General features: G+C 42.3%; 1 protein-coding gene across 1 annotated transcript in view; it reads right to left on the reverse strand.

The window, feature by feature from the left end:
* Positions 1-22,083, reverse strand: part of TG (thyroglobulin) — a 218,067-nt gene that overhangs the window by 149,279 nt on the left and 46,705 nt on the right. Inside the window, exons 18-22 of the mRNA XM_045008289.1 lie at positions 21,742-21,896; positions 19,668-19,824; positions 15,088-15,312; positions 5,786-5,935; positions 3,089-3,259 (exon numbers count right to left, since the gene is read on the reverse strand). Coding sequence (XP_044864224.1) covers positions 3,089-3,259; positions 5,786-5,935; positions 15,088-15,312; positions 19,668-19,824; positions 21,742-21,896 — 858 coding nt within the window. The remainder of the gene's footprint in view (positions 1-3,088; positions 3,260-5,785; positions 5,936-15,087; positions 15,313-19,667; positions 19,825-21,741; positions 21,897-22,083) is intronic.

The following is a 22,083-nucleotide window of genomic DNA, read 5'->3' on the forward strand; positions in this document are numbered from 1 at the left end:
CTTCCCGTTTTCTTAAAAATAAATAAATAAATAAATTCCACAGGAAAAGGAAGAGGGTAAAAAAAATTTAGGGGGTAGTGGGACAAAAAACCTAGACACAAAAATGTTTTTAAAAATTAAATATTTTGTTCCATGAAAAATTTTGAAATAAATAAAAAATGTTGAAAACTGCAAAAAAACTTTTTTTTCAAAAATATATTTTCTGTCAAAAAAATGCATAATAAAAAATGTTCAACCAGCCCTAATGTTAATGAATTTGCTATTGGTTGTTCATCACTGGGGGGATGGAAATAGAACTGCACAGCTATGTGGCCCTGTTCTGATAACTGTTCATGAAGATTCTTCTTTAGCTCAAATGATAGGGGTCTGTACTCTTGGCGGAGGAAGATGTAGATTCCATCCGTGCTGTTGCTATACAATTCTGAATGCCCCTGGTTTGCAACATAGTGACAGTGAGGACACCCCAGGTGGGCCCAGATTTTGTTATAATTTATCACTTTCTATTTTAAGACGCAGATTTTTTTCCCCAGAAGAAAGATAGCTTAGAAAGAGAGAAGAGCTATTGGGTCACTCTTATCCACCCCCTTCTACTATCAATCTCCTCTCAAAGCAGGATCAGCCACCCCAGATTACACTGTTATATCCCATTTTACAATATAGTTAATGGAGCTGGTCAGGATGGAAGAAGTAAAAGTATTCATATTTTCGATTAAAAAAAATCAGAATTTTTTGAAATGCAAAATATGGTTGAATTTTGTAAAAAAAAAAAAACAACAAGTTCTAGAGTGGCTCAGAAATCAGGGAGATTTTGTGAAAATTCCATGACATTCCCCCTAAATTTTAAAGTTTTGAAGTATCAGCATTTTGAAATTTGAAAAAAATTAGGCAGCTCTCGTAGCTGATAATGTGTAAGGCTAGGATGCATATCAGCTACTGGCCTCTACTGGATGGAATCAGAACTGCTTAAGCAGCAGTGATTTTATCACTGTCTAGGTGTGTGAGGGTATTTCTACACCACAAAGAAAAACCTGCAGCACCAAGTCTGAGCCCAAGTCAGTTGACTCAGGCTTGCAAGCCTTGGGCTGCAGGGCTGAAAATAGCACCACATTTCAGGAAAGATGTGGACAAATTGGAGAAAGTCCAGAGAAGAGCAACAAAAATAATTAAAGGTCTAGAAAACGTGACCTATGAGGGAAGATTGAAAAAAAACTGGGTTTGTTTAGTCTAGAGAAGAGAAGACTGAGAGGGGACCTAATAACAGATTTCAAGTACACAAAAGGTTGTTACAAGGAGGAGGGAGAAAAATTGTTCTTAACCTCTGAGGATAGGACAAGAAGCAATGGGCTTAAATTGCAGCAAGGGAGGTTTAGGTTGGACATTATGAAAAGCTTCCTAACTGTCAGGGTGGTTAAGCACTGGAATAAATTGCGTAGGGAGGTTGTGGACACTCCATCATTGGAAATTTTTAAGAGCAGATTGGACAAACACCTGTCAAGGATGGTCTAGATCAGGGGTGGCCAACCTGCAGCTTTTCAGAAGTTAATATGTGGCTCCTTGTATAGGCACCAACTCCAGGGCTGGAGCTACAGGCGCCAACTTTCCAATGTGCCGGGGGGTGCTCACTGCTCAACTCCTGGCTCTGCCACAGGCTCTGCCCCCACTCCACCCCTTCCCGCCCCCTCCCCTGAGCCTGCCATGCCATGCCCTCGCTCCTTCCACTCCCCCACAGAGCCTCCTGCACACCATGAAACAGCTGATCAGGAGGTGCAAGGAAGAAGGGTGAGGCGCTGATCGGCCGGGTTGCCAGTGGGAGGCGCTGGGAGCAGGGTAGGGGAGCTGCTGACGTATCACTGTGGCTCTTTGGTAAATTCTGGCTTCTTCTCAGGCTCAGGCTGGCCACCCCTGGGGTCTAGCTAATACTTAGTCCTGCAAGGAGTGCAGGGGACTGGACTAGATGACCTCTCGAGGTCCCTTCCAGTCCTATGTTTCTATGAAATTCTCTGTCAATTCCTTCACTACTGAAAGTCTTCACTTCATACATCTTTCATTCAACATACAACAAAAATGTGTTACCAAATTACTAGTAGAAGACAATACCATGCCATCACTTTTTAAGTAGTGATCCTCATTAATTGCACCACTGAGGGCATGAGAAAGCCTAGAGTTACAGAATTATAGGCTGAACTGATCACTTTGGTTGAGGGGAAAGTACAAGTTTTCTGACTGAGAAACATGACTGCAAATGACCACAAACAAGTTTTGGGTTGTGTAATGGATTATCTCCTGTAGTTATTAACATCTCTTTATATACAGTATGATTAGCGTGTTGAAATGCTGCTTTTCCCTACCCTGTCTCTGAACTTTTAATGGATTGTCTCCTAGCTTTACTTAGTGACACTCTGTTTTATTTCATTTTATGTTTGAGATTCCTGTTCCACTGCTCTGGATGCTGTATACAATCTAGTCTGTGGCCATAGCTTAGTATCTCGGCAATAAAGCAACATTTAGAAATAGCTTTTAAAATATCACTTAAAAATCTAATTATTAATCATTAAGGGACAGATTAAAATAACCTGACTCAGGCTGGAGTCCAGTCTGCTGATTTACCTGGGATCACTCATGGAGTAAGGCACTACAGAACATGAGCATGGGTACCAAAATCTAATACTAACCAGTGACAATGTGTTCCTTTGTCTAACACTACAGAGCAGGTTTGTAAACAGCTCTCATGGTTGCTCTCATATTAGGAAATCCTTCGCTCTGCCCTGGTCCTGCTATGTTATACTGTAATGACTCCACCAGACAGAGAGCAAGAAATGATCATACAAACCATTTGTCAATTATCCAAGGGTACCGATGAACATACTTCACCTACTTCCCTTTCAAAAATAATGTTTTCTCCAGTCTAGTAAATAAACCCACCTGCAAGGAGAATGGCAAGCATGCGGGATGAGGAAGAGACCAGATTTATAGTTAAGTGAATTCCCATAACCTTTCAGACTCAGCTGTCCTTAGAAACCAGAATTTTGTTAAGGAGAAGTTACTTGCATAGGATCAAAGTGAATGCAATTATTTTTCTGATACCTACCTATGCACTGGGAATCTGTCAATGGGTGGTCTGTTTCAGTCCAGTCCAGTGTCATTCCAAGACTATCAGCACAGAAGGATTTCTTAGTGATGGGATCAGCCTGGGAAGGTCTATATTGTCCATCTTCACTGCACTGTAAACCCTGCCTATTTCTCTGACAATCTGTGATACCTGTCACGTGAAAAGGAAGAGTTGGATCACTATGTATCTTGCATTCAGTGTATGAGTAGGACAAAGGTATTCTAGAAGAAGTGGATGCTTTACTTCCTGAAGGTGAGGGCTCTCTCATGTCATTTACAGTGAGCATTTCCCAGCTGCCGTTCCATCACATTAAATTATTTTTATTGTTATTGGCACTGTGGTAGAGCCTAAGAGCTCTAGTCATGGACCATGTACAAACACAGAACAAAAACACAGTCCATGCCATAGAGAGCTTATGGCCGACCTATGGGTCCCTTAAGATCCTACAGCACAGGCAAGTTCTTCAGAGAAGGAAGCATGTTTTTTACATGTGTTTGTGCAGTGCCAACTACAATGGGAAGCTGAAATATCAAGAACAATAGTAAGGAGCCACAAGATCTCACCAAACCAATTTGCTTCTGCTATTTTTTTTATTCCCCTGTTCTTGGAGAACCAAGTCCTCCCAGATATTCCTAAATTATAAAGAGCTTTGCTTTATATTTGAAGATGCTTTTCCTAGTGCTAATTGGAGCTTTTAAGGATTCAGAAGTGATCAAAGGTTTCCTCCACCCCACAAAGGAACAATAATGGCAGTCAGGATTTCACTCTTCTCCCTGTACCCAGCCCAGCAAATCCTCAGCACTTTTTTTAAGAGACAGCACTCTACCAACAGCAAGCTAGAGGAGAAAGGGGAATAAATCCAAAGGCATAGTATGTATCCCTATACAAAGGGCCAGCACGGGGCCAATGTGCTGCTGAATCTCACCTCCTACTTCAGGAAATGACTTAAGTGGGATTTAAGCAGTGCATACGCTTTGCTCTGGTCCACTGCTCTAGGAGGAAATTCACCTGCAGAGGGCAGGCCCATATATTTAAGAGTATGGTTTTATTATTAATAATTATTAATAATTATTATTATCATCAAAAAGTTGGTAAAGCCCAATTAGCTAAGAGTATCAAAGAAATCCAGTAGTTTTGTAAAATGAGAAAGCAGTGTGCATTGATGTCTGAGATTGCAACTCACTTTTTCATTAATCATAAGCTGACTAAAGGTTGGTGTAGCGGGGTGGCTACCCGCTCCTGCCCTTTTGGGCTTTAAAACAGCCCTGGGAAGGGGCTTTTTGGCTGGGCTGATTGGGGAAGTGGCTGCAGCTGGAGGCCACGCCCCAAACTGAACAGGGCTTATAAGAAGGCAGGGAAGCCAGGAGCAGACAGTCTTTCTCTGCTTCCAGAGAGAGATGGGCCTGGCTGCTTAGAGGCTGAGAAGGTACCTATGGTGAAGCAGGGCTGGGGAAGGGCTGAGGAGCTAGGGAAGCTCCAGCCTGGAAAGCCCCAGGCTGTGGCCTAGAAAAGGGCAAGAGGTACTGGGGGTTGCAAGGGACAACCCAGGAGTAGGTAAAGCAGCAGGTCCAAACCCCTTTTGCCTGTGATGAGTGGGCCGATGCTGCAGTCTGCCCCAGGGTGTGGGACTGGACCATGACTGTCAGTGGCCACTACTGAGGCAAAGTGGGGATAGTAGGGTGGGGGGTTCCCCTGGGAGGAGGAGACCCAGTTATAATTAAAAGGGCACCAGGTCCAGGGAGGGACACGGGGCCGAGAGCAAAACAGGTGGATCACCAGCCTGCAGAGGGCGCTCCGGACTGGAAGAAGAGCTAATTCCCGGAGTAACCAGTAGGAGGCGCCGCAGGGGTGAGTACCGCCCTGTTACAGTTGGATAAAGGGGTCAGGCTTTAAGTGACAATAATGCCCAAGGAATGCACTGACTAAACCCCCCAGTTCATACACCCATAGAAAGTATTCTGTATTGAGAGAGAAGTTTGCCCAAGGGGCCAATCTACTCTAACATCAGTCTCCTCACATGTGTTTTGGGGAGTAACGCAGAAGGTGATACTAATGGAAAAAGGTATAAATGAGAAATAAGCCCCCTTCCTTATCAATCCCAAAGAACTACCTATATGAATAAAACCATGGGAGAAAATTCACCCTGGCATAACTCCTTGACTTCAATGGATTTTCAAAACCAAACAGATACCAGCCAACATGCAAGATGGTTATGCCTTCAACAATTCAACCCAAATACCTTCCCTCACGTTATCAACATACCTCTGCTCTCTGCTTCCTCTCTTTTCTATGCAAGGGCTAATACTGAAAACAAACCGAGGGATTTAATCTGTGCATTCTTTTAGGCATCATTGCCTTTATTTTCATAGGTCTGTGGGCCAACAGACGCAATTCAGGTTGTTTTTACTACTATACAAATTACTAAGTATATTGATCCCTGCCTTATGAGCACACGTTGTGCTACAGAAGGACATAGTTATCAAGGCAAGGTTTTAGTTAGGTCCTTCCTTTAGTTAGGTGAGCTGAGGCAGGTGAGATAATATATTTTATTAGAGTAATTTCTGCTGGTGAGAGAGAGTAAGCCCAGACCTGAAAAATTGCTCTGTGAAAGCTCAAAAGCTCTCACCACGTAGATACTGAATGACATTCTTCCACGATGATAATCAGGGCACTTACAATGATCAGCAATGAAAGCTCCAACAGAGATGGTAGTTTTTCCCACAGGACACCTGATGCAGGAGGAGCTTCCTGTCTGAGATTGATAGAACCCAGGAGGACACGGAATGCATTCGTCATTCTGAAAATAGCTGCCTGAAGGACAAACAACTACAGAGAAAAAAACATTATTAGTTCTATGGAATTCAACGGAAACTTTACCATTTCAGACATCCATACACATGTTCATAAGCAGAACACAGCTGCAGTAGACTTACCATTGACTTCAATGGGTTTTGGAGCAAAACCTTGATGAGCACATGTGCACCTTAGGAGGGTTTACCAACATTGCCCCACTTAAAATGTTCACCTAAAGCCTCCAGTGACTGGAATCCAGGGAATCTAGACCAGGATCCTAATTCAGATGTGTGATAAACTCAGGACAGGCAGCTGCAGGGAGGGGGTAGAAAACAGTCCCAGAAGGTTAAAGGCCCCCCTCCCTATCAACTGAGGAGGGGTGACTACAGGTCAGTCAGGTTCAGCTGAGAAGAGGGTTACCAGAGATCAATTAGAATCAGCTGGGAGGGAATTACCTGAGGTCAATTAGGATCAGCTGATTCCAACTAAGGGCTGCCTGAGACCTTTTTAAACCCTCCCCTGTTGAGAGAGAGGGAGTCAAGCTGCCAGTAGGTGAGGAGCAGCAAGACAATGGGACTCACCAGGAGGGGAGGCTGCATTCCCTTCTCATACGGGAGAAAAACCAAGCCCAAAAGACTGGCGGAGAGAAGGAATGGACTGCCCCTGTACAGCCAAGGAGGACTGTTTTACACAAGCCCATCTCACCAAGGCTAAAAACAGCTGAGGCTGGTGAAACCGAGAAGGTGCCTTGCCACCGATGGGTCTAAAAGAAGGCCCTCAGACCAGAGCACATCAAACTCTGATGGACCTGACTCCAAGTGGGAATGTTGAGGATCAGGTCCATCTGTAATAAGATACAACTGTGGGGGCAGATTACAAAATGCAACAAAGGCTTTAGACAAAAATAGGAAAATTCACATTAACAGAAACTCTGAAAAATTCAGGGAAAAGCCACCATATGGTAATGCTTTCATGAAACAGTTCTGGTAATGAAATTGTTGGTAGGTAGTTCCAAGCAGGAAAGTAATTGTTGGATTAAAGACAACTAACTTATTGTATACATGACAACCACAACACAAAGATTTCCTCCCCATAGGTTAACAATACCTTTCTGAGTTCAGCATTTCAGAACAAACCAAGAGCAAGTTTTCCAGCTGACAGTCTGCATGTTAAGCAGATGACTAATTGTCTTCTGGGCAATCATGTAATACCATCTTTCCTTTCAGATCACTCGGACCAGTATCACCACCACAGATGAGCCTCAGACACATTTACCAGACAGTATGTTTACCTGCTATTTCACAGCTGCTTTCCAGATGTAGATTTCCTTCAAAAACCATCAAATATATATTTTGGGACAATGATATGGTGCAAAATTTCATTTCTGTTCTTGCCCAGTGTGTTGACAGCAATTTAAACCTGTACCAAAGAGTAACTCTAGTAGAACATTGGCCATTACCACTATAGTCCACAGGGTGGATGTGCTGTATTTGCATTTAATCAGCCAACATGCTGCCTTGTGAATTAACTAACTTACTGAAATACCTCAGTGATAAATCAGAATGACAGTCTAATAAAAGCCATCTTCCTTCATTCCTCTTCAGATTTGTCATGTTCCAGTAGGAGAGTCTGGGAAAGTCATAGGACTGGAGGATTAATTTCAATAGGCACCAAAGCAGGCAAACCAGGCACAACACATATCAAAAATCAATTAAGGAAGTACAAAATCCTGGAAGAGACCGGACACTCATCTCTCACGTATGTTCAGAACACCAGCCTATTTGTTCCATTTGTCAAAGAGGTTTTCCAATGTATGCAGAAAGGATCATACAAATAAAAAAGAACCTCAAGGGAAGAAACTTTTTTTTTTTAACTTACAGATGAAATAAAGAATCTACAAGCCACTGGGGAGGCAGAATGCAGAGGATGATGGAGAGATGAGTTAAAGCATTTAAAGTTTTAAAAGGAGAAAACAAACTTTTCAGAACTCTCTCCTCTGTTTCTTGTTGTAGAGCCACAGAGTGGAAGTGGCATGTGCCTGATATCATATGTATGTAAACAGGAAGACTAGATTTATGTCTGGTTTATACCCTTACTTAATAGAAGCAAAAAATGAACAGCAAGGAAAAAAGATGAAAGGTTAAAGCAAAAATGGAGCTGTCAAGCCTGGATGTCTTTCTAAAAGATATGCCCGAGTTCAACCACAAATTATGCTCAATGAAGCGATTATGGGTGGAGTTCTATGGCCTGTGTTATTCAGGTCAAACTAGATAATCATCATAGTCTCTTTCTAGCTTAAAATCTATACATGTTAACCAGGCTGGAAATGAGAGGAGAGCCTGAACGAAACCCAAGATCTAAACTACAGCTCTGGATTTAATCTTTATACCCCTAAAATGGAAGAAACCAAAACCCTGGATCCAACACTTCCATATATGAGTTTGAAACTTGCTGCTGTTCTATCTAGATTCAGGCTCTCAGGAGCAGGGGGCACTGCATTCTCAACAGCAGGACCCAGACTATAAAGCACCTCACAGCCTGGCTGTATTCAGGTCTACGTGCAAGAATCACCTCGTTTATAAGCTCTTCCCCCAGGAATAGCATTTATTCTGCCCCAGGACCAGCCCACAGTGGAATGATTGCAGGGGAGTGGACAGAAGCACCACAAGAGAAGGGCAGAGGGGAAAAAATGGGAATAGAAGGAGTAAAAGAGGGAACTTAGTTCCTTTAGGATATGCTAAATACTTCCTCTAATTGTTGTTTGGTGCTTAGACCTCATGGCGCTAGGCACCTCAGAGATACCCCAAAGTCTGGGGATACCAGTGTTTGGGTAGAGCCTATCACAGAGAAATATTTGAGCTGCTAATTCAGTTGTGAACCTAGCAGCTTTTTTATTCAGACTGATCTCTGTTTGAAACAATCTTAATACAAGTTACAAAGGGGGCGGGATAGCTCAGTGGTTTGAGCACTGGTCTGCTAAACCCAGCGTTGTGAGCTCAATCCTTGAGGGGGCAATTTAGGGATCTAGGGCAAAATCAGTACTTGGTCCTGCTAGTGAAGGCAGGAGGCTGGACTCAATGATCTTTCAGGGTCCCTTCCAGTTCTATGAGATAGGATATGTATATCTCCATATATAAAATTCTAAATGGAAAAGGGAACTAGCATGAATTCATGTCACCACCAAATATAAGAGTGACTAATAAACAGGTGTCATGAAAGGCCTCAGATTGTCCTCCTGAAGTGAAAAGCTCTTCCAAGCTCACAAAGCCACTAGCTGGCTGTATTTAAAATTATTTTTTCACTAACACCTTAGGCAATCATGAGATTTCTGTTGCCACATTCATCAAGGTTCAATTATGAACAACCGATCACCTCAAACTGACATAGAACTATATCCATAAAATACTCTATAGATTAGGATTAGTCAATGTAATGATAATGCAGATAAGAGTAAACTAAGACATGGCAAACACAAACAAAGAAACATCCATCTTCCAGCCAGGAAAACACGCTCCTATATGCCTCCAATACAAGCAAACCTGAAGCAACAAATTCATGGAATCCAAGGTCAGAAGGGACCATTGTGATTACCCAGTCTGACCTTCTGAATAACTCACAATAGAATTTCCCCAAATTAATCCCTAGACATGCCTTTTAGAAAAATATCCAATCTTGATTTTAAAATGGTCACGATGGAGAATCCACCATGACACTTGTTCCAATGGTTATTTACTCACACCATGAAAAATGTACTTATTTCCAGTTTGAATTTGTCCAGCTTCAACCTCTAACCATTGTATCATGTTAGACCTTTCTCTGCTCGACTGAAGATCCCATGATCAAATATTTGTTCCCCATCTAGATACTTATAGACTGTAATCAGGTCACCTCTTAACCTTTTCTTTGTTAAGCTAAATAGATTGAACTCTTTGAGTCTACCATTATAAGGCATGTTTTCTAATTCTTTAATCAGTCATTCTCGTGGCTCATTTTCTGAACTCTCTTCAATTTATCAACATCCTTCTTGAATTGTGGGCACCAGAAGGACACAGTATTCCAGCAGCGGTCACACTAGTGCCAAATATGGAGCCAAAATAATCTCCCTACTCCCACTTGAGATTCCTGTGTTTATGCACTCCTGGCACGCAATAGCTCTTTTGGCTACAGCGTCACACTTGGACCTCATGTTCAGCTGTTCACCATCACCCCCAAATCTTCTTCAGAGTCTGCTTCCCAGGATACAGTCCCCTATCCTGTAAGTATGGCCTACATTCTTTGTCCAGATGACAGGAAGGAAAATGTAATGGAGATGAAAAGGAAGATTAATGCACAGTGCATGTCTCAGAAGGAATACACTGAGCACAACAAATTCCTGAGACCACCAGAATGGCTCACTGCTGTCAAGAGTTATCCAAACTGCCCTGTAGCAAGGGAAAAATGTCATGGAACAAGAAATAAAACAACTAACTAACTAAATAAGCTCAGGATCTGAGAAAATATTTTGTAGCTCAACAACCAACTGGACCAGGAAAGAGAGAAAAGAGAAAGGAAAATGGCTTTCACTGCTAATTATATTTAGCATGTAAAGGTAAATCTATTGAGGTTCTGATTGAAGAATCGGTCTCAGATGGAGTTTTTTCCATCTTCACAGCACCTTACAAAAACTCCTAAGTAATAAGTTACTAATATTATCGTCATCCCCATTTACATATGGGGAAACTAAGCCAGAGAAGATAAATGACTTGCCATAGGGAACGTATGTGATGCTTAATAGTTAGTAACCACAAACAACATATAATAGCAGAACAAGGTTAAAAACTCAGGAGTTCCTACCTGGTAAATCCTGTGTTTAGAGACTCCTAGGCCATGACCTACTGGCTTCACCAAGTAATGCACAGCTGCATTTCTAGACTAAGAACTAGAAAATGAAATCCCTATAAAAGCTGAACAATGAAGCATTTTGCCCCACTCAACAGTTCTTTCAAAAGCCCATTAAAACATTCTTTTACAAAGGCAGTTGGTAGAATCAGCACAGTACAAAACAGGAGCCATCAAAATTAATTGTACTCTTAATGCTGCAGCTAACTTATATTCCTGATCTTCATTTTCTGTAGTATTTATACATGATAGGTATAAAAAGGTCCACTCCATTTAAAAGTCCTCCTGCTCTGTGCACTGCATTCCATTAAATTCAATGGCAAAAATTACCTTAAACGCCAAGTTAAGGTTGCTTGGTGTTCTGTCAGTCCCTTGCAGAAAGTTGAGCTGAGCAAAACTCAGACTTCTGAAACCCTGGAAATGCACAGTCCAGGCTGTCCAAATATTTTGATTACGTTCCCCCAGAATAAAATTGACACCCATGACTAAAAAATTGTAGCAACTTCCAGTCCAGGTTGGGCTTGTGATTAACTTTTCTTTAGTTATGTTAACTGAAGGGTGAGTTTACAGCCATCAACTTTAATGAAGTCTGTGATTCATCCAGTCAGGAGTACCTCTCAGCTTAACAGTGCATTGCAGAAAAAGGAAACCATTTTGTGGGGGCCTATAACTCAAGAACCTCATTTGACTCAAGTCAAATGAGCCCAAATATGGATCACTAATGCTAGCCCATACCTCAATGAGGCACACCAAATTTCAAAGGAACCTGAGCTACCATTCAGCTTCTAGAGCATTTACAAAAGTCAAACCTTAAGGCAAGAATGGATACTCTTCCCATTTTTCTCTATTGGCACATGTGAACTGTAAAAAAATTACATTTTCCTTCAATATAGTTCTGAAATTCCAATCCCCCAATGTTTTAGAGGGTGCCATGGCACTACCTTGGGTAAAACTCAACAGATTGAGACCATTTTGACTCACATCACATCAATAGTTTGATCTAGCTCTGTGTGAAAAACCAAAAAACAAGACAAAACAACAACAAAAACACCTAGAAATTTTTTTGAAAAATGGTTATTTTTCAGGGCTTATATCTCTGCAATCTGAAGCTCAAATGACCCCAAATTTGTCAATAATCCTACCCTGCCCCTTCCTGCGGCACAACACATTTCAAAGGAATCCAACTAATAACGTCAATTTTAGGGGCGTTAGAAAGGTCAACCTTTAAACAGAAGTAATGACAGAACCTCAACTTTAATGGCACTGCCAAGCCACTATAAAAACAACCAGTTCCTTTATTACTACAGTAATACATCTTAATAGCCAGATTGCTGGAGGAATCCAGTTTAGGTCAACAGTTACTGAAAGTTGTTAACATATGATGAATGCTCAGGGGGAACTAAATTGGTGCTTTCAAGTCAATTTCCCATCCACGTTTGCACTATTGCTGCCTGTGACTACACTACAGGCTTTATTAGCCTGTACATAGGTGGAGAAATGTTCTGCTGATTCTCCCTGCTAAGCAGACCAGGTGGGTTTCATCGGCTCTCATCAAGAACATTTGTAAAAGGGGAAATGGGGGTCGTGTGGGGAGAATCCCTAACAAACAGACAGATTAAGAAGGCACTAGGTCTAAACACTGTCCCTCATTAGAGCCTTTTCTTAAATTGAAAATAACAGTGAGCTTTTGGACAATACCATTTTACATGGTATATCTGCATATCTGAGTGTGTATGAATGGCGTGGGATTTCCCTCCAAAAACTGATGTAGCATTGACTGTCTTCACTGAATTTTTTACCTTGAGTTAATTGATTGGCAATTAATTTGGGGAAGTTAACATGGTGAGCCTAGCGTAAACTAGAGACACTTGTAGCCTAGAACAAATGATTGGGAAGTGTCCATGCTAGCCTTGAAGGCCTTGTCTTCACTAAGAAAAAAAGGTATGTTTTTTCACATGTGGTAAGTATCATAAGGTACAATTCTAGTGAAGACAAGGCCATTTGCCGTTTTAACATAAGTTAACAGGTTGAGGTGAACGCTAGGCTTCCCCATAGACTTTAGGTGACCATATGTTACCTGACATGAGTTAGGAACACATGTTTTCTCCTAGTGAAGACATACTGGTACAAAAACTGTGGGTTTAACTACTTTGGTTAGGGGTGTGATTTTTTTTAAATCAAAATAGTCATACTAGTATAACCCCTAAGGTAGATGCAGTTACATCAGGATAGCTTATTCCTCTTCCCATACACGAATAGATATAACAGCACCTTTATACCAGTATAACTACAGCTACCATAAGAGGGGTTGTATTGTTTTAACTATCCTGGGGTAATGAAAGCATTACAACTTTACAGAGTAGACTAGACACCAGTGCTTTCAACCCAGAACCTTTCGCCAGCACTAAAATGCATATAACTTTTAAAACAACAAAGAAAAAGAAATGTTTTGCTAGTGTTCCCACTGACAGCAAGATAGGAGCTTCACTCCTTATCATCTGGCAACCCTGTTACTTATTTTTATTGTTTGGGTTTTTCTCCTCTTTAAGATATAAAAAGCATCAAAGGGTTGCAGCATGTTCAGAACTCTAAACATAAAAACTCCAGCTTGTGTTTCCAGGCCAGCTCCTTAGTTGGCATTGTAAGGCATTCGATTTTGTTTTTTAATAAAGAACATTAAACAGAACAATATGGGACTGAAACTAACTAAAGATGTCGTCAGTATTATCTGGTGTGGGAAAGCCAGGGAATAACTGTTTTTATTCTCTGCTCTCGGACATAACAGTGAACTCCCATCAGGCTGCAGGGAAAGCAGACAAAGGGTGTCTGGGGTTTGACAGAGGATTGTGGCAGCATGGCAGATGTGCTCCTTCTGGGTGAAATTCAACTCTTTGCACCACCCACAGCCCTCAAAACAGAGTTTGGATGGGAGTTAAACAGTGCTTAGGCCTGGGCTGGTTCTCTGTACTGGGGTGAATTTCACCCTGTTTATACCAGTCGGATTGTTTGACCGTAGTGACATCAAGCAGCTTTCAGTGTTTTTGTTGTCCCTGTAATGTGCTGACCATAGGGGAATTCTCCCAGTGAAAACAGGGCCCTGTATGCTTATTCTGGCAGGTTGTCTTCATATGAATTTATTCATTGTCAGGGGCTTTAAATGGATACGGCTTTCAAAAAATAGCAAGATAATGCTGAAGTTTGCCACACCAAGAGTATTGTTGCGTCAGGAGCTTGGCCAACCCCCTCTCCTGCTCCTGCACCAGAGGAAAGCCATTCCAGCTCTTACCCTGTAGTTCTGAGGAATTCCTGTCCAGCTGGGAGATTTTATTTTATAATTGGAGATATACCTATCTCCTAGAACTGGAAAGGACCTTGAAAGGTCATTGAGTCCAGCCCCCTGCCTTCACTAGCAGGACCAAATGCTGATTTTTGCCCCAGATCCCTAAGTGGCCCCCTCAAGGATTGAACTCATAACCCTGGGTTTAGCAGGCCAAGGCTCAAACCACTGAGCTATCCCTTCCCCCCATGTGGTGATGTGGGGCCTGGGGAAGTTGGGGCTCAATGGGCCATTGAGAGTGGAGAGGGGTCGGAGTTTCTGGAGGGCTGGCACACGCAGGAATATTGGGGGAAATTGACAGAAGGAGCAAAGTCACTAAGGGAAGGGGATCAGTGTCCAGTGAAGAAGGAGATACAGAAACCTAACAGCAGGGGAATAAGGGGGCAGAACGACAATCAGGTTGTGTGTTGGCCGGGGCTAAGAGAACTTCCATCTGCGTCTTGTACTGGCTCATCCAGCTCCTGGGACTTTGCCCAGGAATACAAGATCCCAGGAATGCTGGCACCTCTGCAGCTGCTCAGTGAGCTGGATTCTGTTCTGGTTCATGCATCACCACCAGACGTTTTAGCAGAGTCTTTATTACTGGTGGTGGTGCACAAGCCAGAAAGAGCCTCCCCTGTCTTTCAGATACCAGGCTGATCTTCCAAAAACATGATCTTCTTATTTACAAACTGAGCACATTTCAGATGAAATCTGAGGGTCAGACACAGAATCTAATGCTGCCCTTTGCAGAGAATCACTTTTCAGAGCGTAACTGAACTTTAAGGATAGCAAGAATAGCACAAGTCTGGCTCCTGCCTCAGTGAGGGCCTTGCATTCACGTTGGTGCTTCACACATCCCACCCACAGGTAGAGACTGACACCTGAGAAGTGTGCCAATGAAAGTTTCTTGTTAATGTTCCAACTGTAACTTTGCACTGACTCACAGTAACCACAGTAACAAAGGAGGGAAAGTCAAAAGGAAACATACCACATCCTTGGGAATTTGGGATTGCTCTCCCAAGAGATGAACTTCTTCGAAATCCACTCCTGCATCCGAGCTGAACACTGGGAGATAGGTCAAAATCTTCATCTCGGGGGAAACGAATGGATGTATCTGCTGGGAACTGTTTGGAGTCCAAGTGTAACACAAAGCCACCACTTTCAATCAGTGCTACAAAGCGTCCAATGAGATTCTCCCCAACAATTGCTTTTTCTAAAGGAAAAAGAAATAGAGCCGCACAGTTACGATACTGGATCTAGCTGGAAAAAAAATTAATATCAGGCTGATAAGCTTTAAACAAAAGGTACAGATAGATTCGGATTCTCCAGATGCCTCAGGGAACAGCTGACATGTAGATGTCTGTATAATGCTTCCACAGTGGGACCCCGGCCTGTTTGGGAGCATTTGGTGCTATTTAATACAAACAATAACCAGTCATTAACAACACCCCTGGGTAATTGGCATAAACAAAATTCAATTTTTAATCTTGTATCAGATTTGAGACACAGAACCCAGTTCAGGATAACATGAATTTCAGAGAGTTGAAGTTTTGATGATCAGATTTAACCTATACACATTGTTTCAGTGGACACTGCTTTCTCTCTCTTAGAGTCATAGGGTTTGATGCCAGAAGGGACCACCAGATCGTCTAGACTGACCTCCTGTATATCACAGGCCACCTCCACCACCCAGCACTTGCACACTAAACCCAACAACCAAAATTAGATCAAAGTATTACAGCCCACAGGAGACTAAGCTATTATGTGCCAAAGACAGAGAATAGGAGGGACCAAGATGCATCAGTGTTCAAGGCTCCTGCGGTGTCAGGGAACTGATTAAGTGAGATAAACCCAGATAATCCTGGCAAGTGATCCACACCCACATGCTGCAGAGGAAGATGAAAACCCCCAAGGTCCCTGCCAGTCTGACCTGGGGGAACATTCCTTCCCGATCCCACATATGGTGACCAATTAGAACCTGAGCACATGAACAAGAACCAGTCAGCCAAGAACCTGAGACAGAGAGTGCTTGGTGAGACTTCAGAGTGCTGGCCCATCCCAGCCAATGACCCATCTCCAGCCATGGCCATCCCTGATGCTTCAGAGGAAGATTAAAAAGAAGCCCAGATTATGCTCAGTGGGGGTGGGGAGTGGCAAATTTCTTCCTAATCTTTAACAGTCTCTACTGCCCTGCGGCGCCAGCACTGGATACCCACCTGTGCAGAGATGACCATGCCCCTCTTCCCTGTAGCTCAGGATAAAGATTAATTGGAGACTTGCCTTCCAGGGGAATGTGAGTATCCTTCTCTTTCCTTTATTCTGTGACCAAACAACCCAGCTATCCTATTGCTTCTGTAAGGACAGTGTCCTACACTCAGTATGTGTGGATTCCTTGGTTTGGATGGGCCAGGAGAGAGACAGACACAGCAGGACTCTTGGAGGAGATTTTGTTTGCTAACCCTTGTGAGAAGCTTTATGGCTTCATTTGAACCGTTCATGGATTTTGTTGCTATGAATTTGCAAGGTGAGAGCTTCCAAATGGCCTCCGAATAGCCATAAGTGATGCCCAGCGTGGTAATACATCAAACAGGAAGCATCCCAGGTATACATTTTGTTCTGTCCTTGGGTTCTCCTGAATGGAATGACAGCTTCCAGACTGTGAATGCTGGGTTTTCAAAGACAGCATGTTATGTGCGTAAACAGAGAGCGAGGTATGCGAAAGTGTGCATCCTACGGTAAAATTATTTTCAGCAGAGCAGCCGACTCAAATCAATCATTGTACTTCTGCACTCTTCTGTGTCTAGTTTCTTGACTATGTGCTGTAACCTAGGAGTATCTTTCCAGCTGAACTAAGTGGGAAAATTTCACAACTAGGTGCAGGCAGCTAATGACGCAACTCTGTACAGCTGGCTGCACTGAATAGACTATAGTATTATTATGCTTATTCTGCAAGAACACTCTTAACCTGCAGCACACAAACTAAATCAAGCAAAAACAAGAACACAGATACAGTGACTCCAGGAGGAATATGCCATAAAGAAAGAAGAGGCCAACAAGAGTGTTAGGAAAGAGAAACAAGACTTTATACACAAAATGGCAAAGGATGCACAAATCACTGTTGCACAGAATGACATGAGGACACTCTGCAACATCACTAGACAGTTGTCAAGAAGAAAAACAATACCAACCAACCAATTCAAGGCAATAAGGGCAACTTAAAAACAAAGTCATCAGAACAATTAAATACACTGAGACAGTACTTTAGTCAACTGCTGAATGGCAAGTCAGTGACCAATCTCCCAGGTACAAAGGAAGGAGAAGATCTGGATGTCAAATTAAGACCTAGCCCCAGAGCAGAAATAGAGAGGACAGTCAATCGGTTAGAAAGTGGAAAGGCACCAATTCCAGACAACTTTCCATTGGAAGCTCTTAAGGAAGACTTGAACACAGTAAATATTTTGAAAAAGATATGGGAAGAAGAAAAAATACCAAACAAATGGGAAAATGGTCATATAATGAAGCTACCAAAGAAAAGAAACCTCAGCCAGTGTAAAATCTGGAGAGGAATTCAATTGCTGTTTATCGGGAGAAGGATAGCTCAGTGATTTGAGCATTGGCCTGCTAATGGCTTGTGAGTTCAATCCTTGAGGGGGCCACTTAGGGATCTGGGGCAAAATCAGTACTTGGTCCTACTAGTGAAAGCAGGGGGCTGGACTCAATGACGTTTCAGGGTCCCTTCCAGTTCTATGAGACAGGTATATCTCCAATTATTATAAGGTATTTACACATATTATTCTAGACAGAATAAAGAAAGTAGTAGGTTCAAAGTTAAGACAAGAATAGGCAAGATTCTGACAGGGGACATCATGTACAGATCAAATAGGAACCCTACATGTCATCGTAGAACTGTTAGTCAAATGGCAGTCACCATTTTATATGAATTGTATAGATTTCCAAAAAGCCTTTGATGCAGGGGATAGAACAGTTTTATGGAAGTTGCTATGCCACTGTGGACTCCCTAGATTCTCTGATCAGTAAATCATTTAAGAACTTTTGGGTCCTTGGATTCCAGTGGGATAGTAAGCCATCCTCAAGACAAAAAGGGAGGAAGAAGAAAAATCATTATAAATGTTTTGTAATGCTACTAAATATGTCATGATAGGAACACCTCCTTGTGAAGTTATTTTGTGCTCCAGGGATGCAAGTGAAAATTCTTTCTGTCTTCACAAACTGTACAGACAAGGTGCAGACAGGAGAACCGAGATATATCTCTGAGTGTGTGCAGGGAACAGTTACAATAGTAAGAAACTGAAGCTGTACAACTTTAATTGACTTTTCTGCTCCGTTTGCAATCATTCAGGTGTAAAGAATAGCTCCAGCATGAGAAAAATAGGATATTTTACATCAATTCAGACTGAATTCATACTTTCATCTGTAACTGTTGTAGTGTTCAATCATTCCCTGAAAAGCATTTCAGGACTGGGGGGAAACTGTAGCATGAACAGGGGACAAAATGTATTCCCAATATTCTAGAAGACTGTTCAAAATAAACTTGAATGTAAAACTGAATATAATTGTACGTGGATCCACCATACACAAACAATTTAATATTCATGTCCCCCCAAATGGATGTAAACACAAACAGACCGTGTAATTGCACGCTAACCACACAACCACTCCACTCAGAGCCAAGTTCTAAAGACTTTTGAACTCAGTTCCGATCAAGCAACAGCACCGGAGGGCACATGGAGTTTTGAAATCCCCAACTTAGAAGAGAGAACTTGTGGAGGTAGGGTTGTTTTGTTTTTAAATGCTGGGAATGGCATTCCAAAGCCACAGTACTGCAGACATGCCAGCACGAGGGGTACCTGAGCTGGGGATAAATGCACCGTCTTTTCTTTCTATGTTGGCAGAGGCCAGCAGTGTTCACTGCTTCTAGTCAAGAAAGGAGTGCCTTGCTCTGATTCTGTAGCTGACTTGGCAACCACACTGATGGACTGTGTGTACACTTGACACAGGATTTAGGATGTAAAGAATTAGGCACCTGGATCCTATGGGGATGAGGGCAGTATAAGAACCTATATAGAATACAATAGTATAGGGGAAGAAGTTTGACAACCGGTGCAAACTATGGCTTCCACCAAGTCCAGCTCAAGTCGTATGTAACACAACTGTTCCCACTATTGGGGACATGATCAGTGCAGTGCAACAGCTGGGGTAAGCTTGTCCATGTCAGAAACACAATGATTCTCAACACCAGCTGAGAGAGGCTCAGATGGAGAGCCCTGTTTGACAACTATATTCAAACGTGATTCCGTTTCATAGTGTAGTCACAGCCTGAAACGGGCAAGTATTGATCCTTCTCAAAGCCAAATTTTGAAGGCCTTAAATTTCAGCTCCAATTCAGAGTGGGGAAAAAACATTCCAGAATGGCCCCCCAATGCCACTTGGCATTCCTGACAGTTTTTAAGCTCATTATCCTCTCCCAGAAGTAGGTAGAGGAGTATAATTAACAGCCAAATAGGCTACGTAGATAGAAACGTCAACAGAGGGGGTAAAAATACATACCAATATCATGTAAATCAGGGAGAGAAGCTGCTGGGATGCCTTCAAGCTGAGCTTTCCATGTGATGTTCACCCCCAGTCGGTCCACACTCAAACATTCCACCAGCACAGCAGAATCATCGCAAACAGAAACGGAACCCGTGTTTCCAAATGTATTTACCTTAATAATGATTTTCAAAAGAGACAGATGTTAAGGTTTGTGGCCTTTTCGCCCTCACTGTTGCCTCTGTATCAGAATATTTACATGGGCCTATGCTCAAAACAAGCATTTGACAAGAGGGGATGTTTTCAAAAGCATCTAAGTCCCATTTTTTAAAATGACCCATGCACTGAGAAGCCTAAGTACTACTGACTTTCAGTGAGAGTTAGGCTCCAAAGTGCCTAAGGCCCTTTTGAAAATGGGCCTTGGGCTTCTAAATCACTTGGATGCTTTTGAATTTTTTATCCAAGGTCTTTTTTATACACAAACCAGATATTGACTCTAAGATGAATTGCATTTACTATACGTATTGCATTTACTGTTTCTTGTACCAGAATAAGACTGCTTCAATGATTTTCCTTTGTCACAATACCTGTGGCATAGACAATGCAACACACAGGAGATTTCACTCCCTATCTAAGGTTTTTGAACTGACTCCCATCACCCTCATGTCTGAGTAATTTCCAGTTTATCTGACTGGCATGGCGAGGTTCCTAGGAGGCTCCATGAAATTGTTACCTTTTCTCTTTTCTGATGATACGCATCTCTGCCTTAGGTAGGTAGGGGCTAAAATCTGGGTCCAGTGGTTGCTGAGAACCTACCACATCAATGCCATCACCCAAGAGCTCTGGCAGAATAGTGGTTGACGGGCTATGAGCCTCATGGGGTCAAGCACCACAGGATATGCCACCCACAGAGAACCTGCCTGGCGGTGCTGACTTTGGCTCTGATTTCTGGCTTCCAACTCCAGCTCGGATGCTTGGCTGTGGCTCTACCCACTAGACCTAACACTGTCTCCACCCACTAGGGCAGACCACTCACACCCCAGCTGTGACAGAATTCACTGGTGTTGTGGGAGTGGACTGGAGGGGGCAGGGTAATTGTTGTAAATACCATGCTGGTTGTAGTAGAAAAGGTCTATCAAGCAGGAAGGATCTGCAGCTTGACCTGAACCTGCCCACCACAGTTCAGCAACTATTTTAAGCATGGAATAGTGTAAGTATCAAACTAGTTATATTCAAGCAGCAAAGAATCCTGTGGCACCTTATAGACTAACAGACGTTTTGCAGCATGAGCTTTCGTGGGTGAATACCCACTTCTTCGGATGCAAGTGGGTATTCACCCACGAAAGCTCATGCTGCAAAACGTCTGTTAGTCTATAAGGTGCCACAGGATTCTTTGCTGCTTCTACAGAACCAGACTAACACAGCTACCCCTCTGATAGTTATATTCAGTATTTAATACTGATTGAATTGTATATTGTAGGAAACCTTAGCATGTAGGAGACAGTATTAAAACTGGAATTTTGCGTACGAAATGGAATAATTGTTATGCATAGTGGAGTGAAATTCACCCCTCTGCAAAGGGCTGTCACAGTGTCTATGTACCACTTAAACAATGCATAGGCCTTGTGCTGGTCTTCCACACAGGGTTGAAGTTCACGCAGTAGAAAGGGTTAACATGAGCAGAGAAGCATATCATAGTTTGGTGAAAGCCACTGCACTGCACATTTAGACAAGACCACATATGAGAAAACATACTAGTAATGAAATGAAATTCAAGAATGGTCAATTTGACCCTGATTATCAAAAAAAAACGTCCTAACACAGAGATTTATTATAATGTGTTGTTAGCTGATGCTGCATGAGTCAGAATATAATCCAGCTCACTCCTCTCCATAGCTGAAAGTCTGTATAAAGTCCTGGAAGTCTGTGGAAAAATTCACTCGAAATGATCCAAATTAAATTTTTGGTCTGTGATCAGCTGTGAATGGGTTATATATAAGACGCCATATTTTTTTGTCTCTGCCTTTTCATCTCCAGAACATAAGATACTGCACACTTTTTTCACCCATCCAGAAAAAGAGACGTAGAATACCTGAATGTGACAGAAACCAAGGGCCTTCAATTCATCGAATATAAAGATCTGGAATGCCTGCAGTAAACCAGCGTAGTCAGAGCTGCAGGTCTTCTCAGAAGGCAGCAATAGCTCAAAGTGTGTTTGAGCTTGGACATTCTGAAATAACTGGAGCTCTGAAAAAGAAAAAAAAGGTTTAGTGCCCTTAATATTTATGATGCAACATTTACCAAAGCTACCTTTCAAAATTTCCTAGGGGAGAGGTATAGAAAAGCCGACACTGCAAGCCAAGTTTTGATCTTGCATCAACACCTGTTCTGCAAATACTAAAGTCATTCAGAAATTATTTTTTTCTTTTTTAAA

Source organism: Mauremys mutica, chromosome 2 (assembly GCF_020497125.1).
Source record: "Mauremys mutica isolate MM-2020 ecotype Southern chromosome 2, ASM2049712v1, whole genome shotgun sequence".
NCBI lineage: Eukaryota > Metazoa > Chordata > Testudines > Geoemydidae > Mauremys > Mauremys mutica.